Here is a 12561-nt window from a genome sequence, read left to right on the forward strand (position 1 = left end):
GGATTTTTCTCTTCCTGGAATCCGAAAGGGTTCACCCTATAAAATCTCTCGATGTTTCCAGAATCTGGGAGGTCACGAACTTGGAAATCCCAATCTATTCCCATTTTTTAACAATCTCAGTATTTAGAGCTTTCTGAATAATTGTTGTGCTCCCAGTTTCTGTAATAGCTCTTCCTATTCAGGTTTCCAGACATCTGGATTTTTCTCTTCCTGGAATCCGAAAGGGTTCACCCTATAAAATCTCTTGATGTTCCCAGAATATGGGTGCATTCAGTTTTTAAGAAATCCCGACTAATTGCAGTCCATGGCCTCTATACGAGTACGTTACCATCTCATGAGAGAGCTATCAGTCTTTATCCTCATGATTTGTAATACAACATTTTTCATCAATTTCTTTTTAGAAGTTCATCAGCAATTAAAAATAATTTCTTTCCCTCGAGAAAATACTTAATAACTATTATTTTTTGTAATGTAAATATAACCAAAATTTTCTCCTTCAACAAAGGACAAATACTAATAATACACTGGTTAGTACGATGAATATGCTTTGAAAACATCTAGCAGAATGTTATAAAATAGGCTGACGATGTTGAACCATGTTGAACTTTCGATTAGGAAATTTGAGGGTTACCTATTTTTAGTTTGTATACTAAAGCAACAGAATCTAAATATGCGAACCTTCAACAAACAACTGTGTTAATTTGTATCATAATATACTTTCTAAAGTTGAGCTTCTTGCATTAACACTTTAATTTGAATAAAAGCCCCAACTGTGTAAGCCCTTACACAATGAATGGTTAACAAAAATCTGTTGATCTTTCTTATTATTCTTTGTACAAACCAGAAACATAATATTGTGATGAACAATACTGATACCGTCTACAACAATAACGCGCCGACCGTGCTTGTGGTGCAGGTACTAAACCCAGTACGATCGTGCCTAATGCTACATAAAATTTATCAGTTGTCGATAAGTTATCACTCAGTTCGTGAGATAAGCGACTCAGTGATCATCAAACTCTGCTTGGAACAGGTGACAATGGTAAGTAACACTTCTCTGTTGACTGTTCAAGTCACATCCAAGTACTACTTTAATGAGCAGGCCTCGTCATAGTATGACCCGAGAATTAATTATAGCCTACATTCACTTGTATACTTTTATTACATCTTTTACTTTTCATCATCGTTACTTTTATGATACATAATTATAACTTACTAAGTGGACGGTGCAGATTAGTAGCTCATTCGCAATCAAGGTTAGAGCCAGCTGTATTGTAACTCCTGGGGGTTTTGTTCGTAAAAAGTATTATAAACCGATAAACCATTTCCTCCTTTATGTATTGTCGCATAGTTTTACATGGGGCTATTTGGAAATGTATATGTTATTAGCTAAGAGTTTTATTTTTCGTTAATCAGCAATAATACTAAGAAAATTAAACCTACTTGGATTGGTATGTATCGTAACTTTGAAATGTAGACACCTCAAAAACTTAACTGATCCAAAATAAAAGTTGTGAAATGGTTTGAAGTTGTTTAGAACAATTCAGTGTTCTGAAAGCCTTTTCTTAACTCTCTTATTTGTTGACTTGTCATTTTTTAAGCGTTTCTAGAATTAACTAATAATATTATAAGGCATCCAAAATAATTAGATAGAAATGAGCCAAACACTTTTTCTGTAGTAGCCTTACTTTGAAAGGACGTTGTTTTTCAAGTACAAAGTTCAAAGGAGGACATGCTCATGATCTCTTGACAAGAATATTTAATATTTCTCTTATGGATGAGATTCTCTCTTGAATATTGCGTCTCTTTGTGTGATGCTCAACAATGAATAAAACTTGTTTGTTTTATTTACTGCGTAGGCCATTCATTACGCTCAACATGGTCTAGGCGTGGAGAGCCGGGCAATTTTTGCGGGTAGGGTTTGAAAGAATTACATATATCACACCATATTCTTTCTTAAATTATATTTAAGGCGCCCATAGCCTCATAACTTGCACCACATAACACTTATTTCATTACAAGTGGGGGTGCAATTAAAGAAAAACTTGTGTGAAAATTAATATATATTCTTCAACAAAGGATTTCTATATATTAATAGAGAGCAGGAGTGCACCAATCAATGAGTATCAGTAACAGTCCACACTTAGTTTCGAGGCTAATATGGTTCTGTATATTTTCCGAAAAATTAAATTGACCTAATAGACTATGAGCCGGGAGCCAAGTTTATGAGCACACAATAAAGGGCTTTGCCGTAGAACCCCATAGACGTACAAATTTCATCATCCAAATTAATAGTACCTATGTAGAAAGGAAGTTTCATGTAATATTTAGAGTTTATCACTAATTCGTTCTCGAAATGTTCCGCTACATAACAGACTTCACTAACGCTCAGCCAACCCCCATGGACGGGCGTACGTAATCATCCAACTTGATAGTTCCAATGTAGAAAAGAAATGTCATGCAATATTTTAATTATATCATTAGGCCTATTGGTTTTTTAAATGCCCCGCTACATAACAGACTTCACTAACGCTCAGCTAACCCCCATGGACGGGCGTACATCATCATCCAACTTGATCGTTCCAATGTAGAACAGAAGTTTCATGCAATATTTTAAGTTTATCATTAGGCCTATTGGATCTCGAAATATCCCGCTACATAATAGACTTCACTAACGCTCAGCCAATCGCCATGGACGGGCGTACGTCATCACCCAACTTGATCGTTCCAATGTAGAAAAGAAGTTTCATACAATATTATAATTATATCATTAGGCCTATTGGTTCTTAAAATGTCCCGCTACATAATAAACTTCACTAACGCTCAGCCACTCCCCATGGACGGGCGTACATCATCATCCAACTTAATCGTTCCAATGTAGAAAAGAAGTTTCATGCAATATTTTAAGTTTATCATTAGGCCTATTTGTTCTCGAAATACCCCGCTACATAATAGACTTCACTAACGCTCAGCCACCCCCCATGGACGGGCGTACGTCATCACCCAAATTGATCGTTCCAATGTAGAAAAGAGGGGTTTCATGCAATATTTTAAGTTTATCATTAGGCCTATTGGTTCTCGAAATGTCCCGCTACATAATAGACTTCACTAACGCTCAGCCAATCGCCATGGACGGGCGTACGTCATCACCCAACTTGATCGTTCCAATGTAGAAAAGAAGTTTCATGCAATATTTTAAGTTTATCATTAGGCCTATTGGTTCTCGAAATGTCCCGCTACATAATAGACTTCACTAACGCTCAGCCAACCCCCATGGACGGGCGTACGTCATCACCCAACTTGATAGTTCCAATGTAGAAAAGAAGTTTCATGCAATATTTTAAGTTTATCATTAGGCCTATTGGTTCTCGAAATGTCCCGCTACATAACAGACTTCACTAACGCTCAGCCAATCCCCATGGACGGGCGTACGTCATCACCCAACTTGATCGTTCCAATGTAGAAGAGAAGTTTCATGCAATATTTTAAGTTTATCATTAGGCCTATTGGTTCTCGAAATGTCCCGCTACATAATAGACTTCACTAACGCTCAGCCAACCCCCATCGACGGGCGTACGTCATCACCCAACTTGATCGTTCCAATATAGAAGAGAAGTTTCATGCAATATTTTAAGTTTATCATTAGGCCTATTGGTTCTCGAAATGTCCCACTACATAATAGACTTCACTAACGCTCAGCCAATCGCCATGGACGGGCATACGTCATCACCCAACTTGATAGTACCAATGTAGAAAAGAAGTTTCATGCAATATTTTAAGTTTATCATTAGGCCTATTGGTTCTCGAAATGTCCCGCTACATAATAGACTTCACTAACGCTCAGCCAACCCCCATGGACGGGCGTACGTAATCACCCAACTTGATAGTACCAATGTAGAAAAGAAGTTTCATGCAATATTTAAGTTTATTATTAATTCGGTTTCGAGATAGGCTATCCCACTAAATAACAGACTTCACTAACGCTCAGCCATACCCCATGAATGGATATGCATCAACGTCATACTATTCTATATTGCCTTCCTATATCCTATATCAAATGTAATATCATGCAATATTTTAAATCTACATAACAATTTATTTTCAAGACATTAGACTTCACTAACGCTCAGCCAAATTTCATTTTGAGGTTATGGATATAATCGTGTTAATATACAGGGTGATTCACATAGATATATAAAAATTATACCTACTGAGTTACACTCCATATCAAACTTGTTAACAAAATATAAAACAGTTCTTTTTGAACTGCCGATGTAGGCCATAGCTTACGTTGCAGTGCGTATGTATTTTAACTGTTGTTCAACGCTTTAAAAACAATGTCTTAGATATAGATACATAAGTTGTTATTATGGATTCTTCTTTTTCTAAAGCAATTTATATTGTATAGTAATAAAATTATAATTAAATTTAATCAACAATTGAACACAATCAACTAGAGTAAATGCTCACCCCTGAGTGACGCAAGAGAGCGCGACAGTCAGGTTTCGACATGTTTTAATTCTTTGCGTTTCCATATAGGCGACAAAGAGAATATAAAATTGTTCACTGTGCTCTAGAGGAGTAAAAAATAATATTTATTTGTAGATTATTGGTTTAAAAAAACTCGTTAAACAATAGTTTAACAACAATTATAACATGATCGTCAAAATCCAATGAAATGGAAACACGAAAACCATGTAATGTAATAACATTACCTTTAAAATCTAATGTGATGTAAAGCGGCTATTTAATTTTTTAGATTATATAAGTTTCAATAAAAAGTACCTGTTTAATACTTTTCAGTATATTACAACTTACACACAACAAAACATGATCAATATAGAAACGTTCGTTATTAAAACGTTTCCTTTCTCGTGAAATTCCAAAGCTGATATCTAGAAGGCCATGTCCGATTATTTTAACAACAATGACAATTTTTACATGGATAACAGCTGTGCATTAAATGTCTATGACTCCTCTTGCGCAGAGCATTTTATAGAAAAATTCGGAATGGTGAGTAGCAATTCGTGAAATCTAACACATTACTTTATTTAAATAATTAAAATTAGAGGTTAAGATACCACTATAATGTTCAGAGAACATTGCTGACTATAAATTAGCCAATTAACTCGACTCATGTCGCTCGAAATTATACAACTTTCAAATTGATCTACACAATGTTTACTAACTATTGTACATTAAAATACTCAACAGTTTTAGGCCTATCTTCTTAGTACTTTTGTTTATTTAAATATTACTCTATCCCTATAATATTTATATTACGAAGGACAGCTGGGAAAGGGTTATTTGTACTTTTACATGTAAAACGCAATCTTAGCTTATTTACGCAGACTACATTGTTTACTTTTGAATTATAGGCTAGCCTACTTTATATTTTCAATTGTGTTTTAGTTATGCATGTGTTCAATATGATATGAACCAATATTAACAGCCAAATAAACATGTACTTATTATATACGGTTCTGTGATTTCTCAATATAATTTGAATTTCAGATAAATTATATCCCATTCATGATCGAACCTTTATCACGAATTTTAGTTATACACAGTTTGCATTCATTAAATTACAGTATCCGCTTGCCGGTAAAATTGTCCTTCTCCTGAAGCCTCTCAAAATCCTCACCCTACCTTATAACTACCGCCCGATATCCCTCCACCAGCAATATATATCAATACTTGAGCGTCTCGTTTTGGCCTGATTCTCCGAGGAATTCCAACTGGAGATCCGAATCGACCGGTGCAGCTTCCGACGAGACCACTCCGTCACTCTCCAGCTGACCAGAGTGTTCTCCGACCTCAGTGACACTCATGATCTGGGACTGCCCACCACAGCAGTTGCCCTATATGTCACCAAGGCCTTCGACTGCGTCTGGCATCAGGGACAAGTTGGCCCAAGTCCACTTCCACGCAGGATGCTCCGGCTCCTTTGCATAATTAACGGACAGAACATTCTCTGTCACAGTGGAGCACCCGCGTCGTCCACCCGGCCCATCACAGCGGGCGTACCACAAGGATCAGTACTAGGCCCACTGATATGTATGTGGAATCACTCCGAAGATGTGTCTCGTCCTCTACGCGAATGACGCGCTGTTCTACTGCAAATTGGACACCATCCGCCAATCATGTGTTTACATGAGACGACAGATGGAGCAACTGGATTCCTGACTGAGGAAGTGGACGTTGAAGGTCAACACCCAGAAGAAAGAGGCCAACTGCTTCACCAAAGACCCTGCATACCCGGCCCAGCGTGAGAGAATTCACCTGAAAGGGGGGGACTATTGTGATGGACCAAGTATATCAAATACTTCGGAGTCGTTATCAACAGAACTCTCATGACAGGTCACGAGGGTAGTCCGTTGTGGCTGCTTGGCAGAATGGCTGCTTGTTCGTTATGTATCCAGCCCCACGTGGGGCTATTGGTACGGTGTCTTATAGTAGTTTCTTGTATTTCTTGAAGTTCGTAAGTCAGTAGTCTGTTCATTGTGGTATTGGTGGAGTAACCACTTTCGGCTGGTATTCTGCCCTTGTGTCATCTAGGGTGGGTCATCTTGGTTGACCTTCAGTTGAGTACTATTTTTTTCAGGAAGGACGGCTTCTCTTGTCACCCACTCACGTATTTGATCTCACGGTGACTCAGCTACCGCTGCATACATGACTATCGCCTAGTCTGTGATAAAGTCATGCATGGTTGGTATCCCTGGACGACCGTGTTCCTGATGAACCATGATGTTTTTATCAGTTGACGAAGCGTCCTGTTCTGGAAAACTTCCTGTGCCGTCCTGGTCGTCTTGGAGGTGTGTGGATACCAGTCGAGAACAGCGTAGGTCACGATAGGGCGAACTATATTTTTGTAGAGCAGCAGCTTCTTGTTTGTGGGCAGTCCGGAGAGTAGTCTCAGTAGGGCAGACAGCCCTAGGCTGAATGCACAACGGACAAGCTGCATAATACTCTGCTTGTTGCATAGACGCTGCATCAGCAAGGGACTCGAGTCCCAGCTAACGCGCTGCCATATTTTAAACTCTTGTTGACATAAAACTAACTTATACGAGATATATAGTTAATCTATACAAATATACATACCCTCAACAGGCGCATAGCCTGTACATATATATAGCCTACACAGTCATATATAGCCTATACATAGCTTATACAAGTATAGATATGTACAAGATCTACAGATATATGTATAACGTAGATAGCATATACATAGCTTATACAGGTAGATGCATTGCCTATTCAAATGCACATAGCCTAATAGTTACATAACCTAATAGGTGGTACAGATTACAGCCTATCTGTAGGATAGGATCTGTAGGATGTAGCCTATCTCTAAGCGACCCTGGTGACCGAAGGTGACAAAAGAATTTTTGGTATAATCAAAACCGCATACTTTTCGTATATTTCAACCCCATTGTAATTTAAATGATTATTTGTAGTAGTAAGACAATAAAACAATCCAAATTGTTTTCCTATTGACAGCATTTTAGAACTAGATATTGAATTTTATTGTTATCTATTAAAATATCATTGTCATGGGTTTTTACAAATAAAATTATTATTTGTACGCAGTATTTGATTTTTAACTGTTATACATGTTATAGTTATACATGTAACTAAAAAGGCCCCTAGAGACCTAAGTGATCGTTCCAAGCGGAAAATGGCCTGATGGATTTAATGATAGTTTATTTCACTTGGAATCGATTAGCGACCAATTTTACATATCATTTAGAGTCCAACACTAATTTTGGATTTTTCGATAATTGCACAATCAAATGTCATAGAAAAAAAGTTAAAAGGGTTATTCGGCGAAATTTTCATTTCTCTCATTCAATCCTATAGACCATGGAGAGATAATACATTTTTTTTATGTTTAGCCAAAACATATCAGAAATGTTGAATGTAATATTGTAACTTGGTGTAAACCATTAAATAAGCAATATACCAAATTTTATTTCTTATTCAGTAATAACCTAATATATTTTGGTTTTGGAGTTATTTATGTTCCAAGTACAATGATGTGATTTGGCGGTCTCGTTCACCATTGTCTTTATACTTGACCAAAAGTTTGTGAAATCACACCATTCTTTATGTAAGCTTTAAATAATTTAAGTGGATTTCCGTGAGTTTCCACAATGTTGTAATGTTCTTAAATGTTATATTATATATTGGAATATTGTATATATTTTAACTTGTATGTTGGAATAAAGTAACACAAACAATTAAAAAGATGTCATTTACCCAAGAGGTAAAGAAAATTGCATTGGTGTGAAGAATAGGTTTTTTTCTCTTAGGACAAGAAGCTTATAAATTGCACTTAGTCCTGTAAGAACCTTTGCGCTGCTTCCGGAGTGACAGGATATTCAGGATGGGTATGGTTAGGGAGTAGGGGCCGCCTCCTATCGAGATCCATGAGGAAGAATTAGGGCACTACATCTCAAAGTCTGGAAGAAGGGGAGGCCAGCTCTGAACCAGCCTCTCCAGTCAAAATAGGCAGGGATTGGTATACCCTTGGTGAGGTTAGCAAGAACCTCTGAGGTTAGGGAACAAACCCCACCAACTCCAACAGTCATCTCCCACAGTAGACTAGACCTATCGAATTGCCCATGAACCCCAGAATCTCGACATATGCGGTTAGTGATGTGCCGCTCCTGGACATCCATAAGGTTGCCCAGATTGAAGTGACACATCGGTTTTTGCTGTGCCCAGTGGTGGGTTCAACTGGAAGGTATAAACCAGCCAGAAGTGATCCCTGCTGGGTAGAAGAATAGTTTAAAAAAGCCATACTTGTAGTACAGTTATGTTTCGTCTTTAGTTTAGTTTTGATGTAATATTTGTTTTCTCAGGATCCAAAAATAAAAAACACGCCTAAAGACTTTGTGTTTATTTACTTCCAAAATTTTATCAAGAATTTTCGAAAGACCTACAGCAGCATAGAAGAATACAAGATGAGGTTCCAAATCTTTCGGGACACCTACGACACGGTTCAAGAGGCCAACGCCATGTATCCTGACGCCAAACCTCCTCCCTTCATGATCAACACATTTGCTGACAGAAAACGTAAATCTTATTATGTTACAATAATATTATTATTATATTTATCATTTTAAAATACTCGATAGGGTAATGAAAAAGACTGACCTACTGTTGTGCTCATTATCATGAACGGATTTTTTTCCCGAGCGGAGGCAAATTAACGGAAAGCACTAAAGTTTATTCAATGTCAACCTCTTTTTATCACTGGAGATAGAGTCTCTTTGTCTTTGTACGTTATAGTATATTTCTAAGTTACTTTTAAAGGTACAAAATTAATATGCTGAACCTATGGTGTTATTACCTTTAATTTAAAAAAATTATGATTATTTTTTATTAGCACAGACCAAAATTACGGTTTTTTTTAAAATTGCAATGTTAAAATCCACCAACACTTTATCCTGTGTAAAATATTATATAGGTATAAATCAACATTTACAAAAATAGGTACTACATCAAATTTATTTAACTTATTAAAATCGTATTAAAAATGAGTTTAATGTTTCTCAAGCCACATAATAGCCATTTTCTAAAACGCTCTATCAAACTTAGACACAAATTCACAATAATTTTTTTAACTTGTAACATTTCACATGGAGAAGTAAATCTTTAAACATTTTCATATGTATCCAAGTAACTAAATTAAAATAAATTAGCTATAATGGGTCATTCTTCCTCACATTAAATATGATCAGGTGTTTAGTATAACAGCTGCTATAAAAATATGATTGTTCAAAAATTAAATATCATCAGCTGATTATTAAACAGGCAACTGATGCAAACTATTAACTGTAATATTTTTGGTAATATTTTGTTTGGTGATATTTTAATTACAATAAATAACATTACACAATTTAAGACAAGCTTTATACAAACTTTTTCTATGTTTTAACTATTTCCAAAAGTGTGGGGCACCCTATATAATAATCACTTTGTTTGTGACTTTTTAACTATGAAAGTTTTCATTGTGTTTGTAACTTTTTACTACTATTTGTGTTTTATTTCAGGCGATGAACTGGTAAACTACTATGATGGATTCATATACGAAGACTAGTATTGAAATTGACATTTGATAAAAGCACGTGTGTTAAATAAACGTCAAGTAAAACCTGAATGTGATATGTTATAATATGTCAGAACAATCATCGCCATCTAAAGGCAGTGTTTAATATTTATTTGTATCAGTTCTTTAAACGATAAACTGTCTAGTTTAAAAATAAATATTAGTCCTGAAATATGTCTAAATGCAGTTGTGCAGATTGTATTTGATATGTTTGAATAAATATGTTTATCTAGACTGATTCTAAATGTTCTTTTGTACTAAACTCTCTTCTATTAAAATATTCATTTCATGTAATTTGAGTTTTTTCCGAATTGTAATTAAAAGGTACGATATGATAAAATATGTAAGAATAATCTACTAAAGACAGTGTTTAATATTTATTCGTACCAGTTCCTTAAACGATAAAGTACTTAGTTTATAAATAGATATTAGCCCTTAAATGTATCCAAATTCAGTTGTGCAAATTGCATTTGGTATGTTTGTTTGAATAAATATTTTTATTTTGTCTAGACTGATTCTATGTGTTATTTTGCACTACAAATACTCCTATTAAAATAACCATGTCTTCTAATTTGTGTTTTTTTTATTAAGGTGCAATTTTGAAAAATTGTGATTTATATTATTACAATATTCCCATCTAAATACCTTTGTAATTTCTCTCTCACCAAAATATACATTCAAAATTACTTTCTGACCTTAGAACGTTTTTCAGGAATGGGTACAGATATTTCTGGTGTCAGTTAAGTGTAAGAAAGAAGCATGCAATGATATTTTTGGTTGTTGAAAACGTGTTCATTTTTTTCATCTGTTTATTGGTTCGCCTCATAATTAAATGTGTGTTGTTATATATCGGAATCCTATCACTGCAAAATCAAAACATTGGGAGATTCCTGGTTTTTAGTCATCTACAGTGCAGCCTACATTCCAAAATGCACCGGATGTATATGCAACAATTCAATTTGAACATTGTATAACTGCAAATTATTAAGCCAAAACTAATTTGCTTGAATAGCTATTAGACCTTCGTAACAGCTTCTGTATCGCAATCCAGTGTTTATTACACAAAACAGTTCATTAATTGTAATTACAACGTGTGTGTGAAAGCACGCATATAATAGGCACTACCATCAACACAAGACAACAGTAACAGCTTCTGTATCACAATCCAGTGTTTATTACACAAAACAGTTCATTAATTGTAATTACAACGTGTGTGTGAAAGCACGCATATAATAGGCACTACCATCAACACAAGACAACAGTAACAGCTTCTGTATCACAATCCAGTGTTTATTACACAAAACAGTTCATTAATTGTAATTACAACGTGTGTGTGAAAGCACGCATATAATAGGCACTACCATCAACACAAGACAACAGTAACAGCTTCTGTATCACAATCCAGTGTTTATTACACAAAACAGTTCATTAATTGTAATTACAACGTGTGTGTGAAAGCACGCATATAATAGGCACTACCATCAACACAAGACAACAGTAACAGCTTCTGTATCACAATCCAGTGTTTATTACACAAAACAGTTCATTAATTGTAATTACAACGTGTGTGTGAAAGCACGCATATAATAGGCACTACCATCAACACAAGACAACAGTAACAGCTTCTGTATCACAATCCAGTGTTTATTACACAAAACAGTTCATTAATTGTAATTACAACGTGTGTGTGAAAGCACGCATATAATAGGCACTACCATCAACACAAGACAACAGTAACAGTGGCTGTACGCAGAACAAGGGTTAGTGACAAAGGGTAAACGTGGGGTTGAATAATGGAGAACCCCCCCCCCCCCCACTGTGTGTACTGATTGCAACCAATATCCTGTTATTGTTGTCTCTTTGATTATGGCAGTGATTTCTGCCTAGAGTTGCAAATTATATGAGATTCTTGTATTTGCAAATCCAACGAATCCTTTCTAAGTGTTATTATACGGGTTTTTAACTGTATTTTTAAATTAAATTTATGGAAGTGAAACAGTTAAATTATATAATCACGAGCTAATAAATCTACTCATATTTTTGAAATTTTTCGTCGAGTCACATACAATTTCTGTAAAAATTCACGCTCTGTCACATCGTTGTGGATCATTTGAGTCTTGAACAAAAACATATGTTTAGTTGTAAATATGATAAATCTCTACAGTATATTATATCAACTATTTAAATATATTACACAGTGGACGTTTTAATAATATTTCAGATGAGCGCATGTTTCAAAAAGACGAAATAAGCTAAAACCAATTACAAAATATCCAGTTAAGCTACGTGTACTTATTCTATGCCCCTTGAGTTTTGAAAAATTCCACTCTTTTTTCCCATTTCTGGTCTTTAAATATGAAAATTATGTTTTGCGTATAAAATTTAGAAAAGAAGGAGTTACAGAGTGTCCCGTAACACTCTGGCTAAAGGTATACCACGTTATTTCT

At 35.5% G+C, this 12561-nt stretch overlaps 1 protein-coding gene across 1 annotated transcript; it reads left to right on the forward strand.

Annotated features, from left to right (window-relative positions):
* Positions 1-980: 980 nt before the first annotated feature.
* On the forward strand, positions 981-10629 carry LOC124367664 (cysteine protease XCP2-like). Its single transcript, XM_046824672.1, has 3 exons — positions 981-1042; positions 8865-9078; positions 10059-10629. Exons 1-3 carry the CDS (start codon positions 1040-1042, stop codon positions 10103-10105), a joined length of 264 nt encoding a protein of 87 aa, XP_046680628.1. The 5' UTR covers positions 981-1039; the 3' UTR covers positions 10106-10629.
* The last annotated feature ends 1932 nt before the right edge of the window (positions 10630-12561 follow it).

Source organism: Homalodisca vitripennis, chromosome 8 (genome assembly GCF_021130785.1).
Source record: "Homalodisca vitripennis isolate AUS2020 chromosome 8, UT_GWSS_2.1, whole genome shotgun sequence".
Lineage (NCBI taxonomy): Eukaryota > Metazoa > Arthropoda > Insecta > Hemiptera > Cicadellidae > Homalodisca > Homalodisca vitripennis.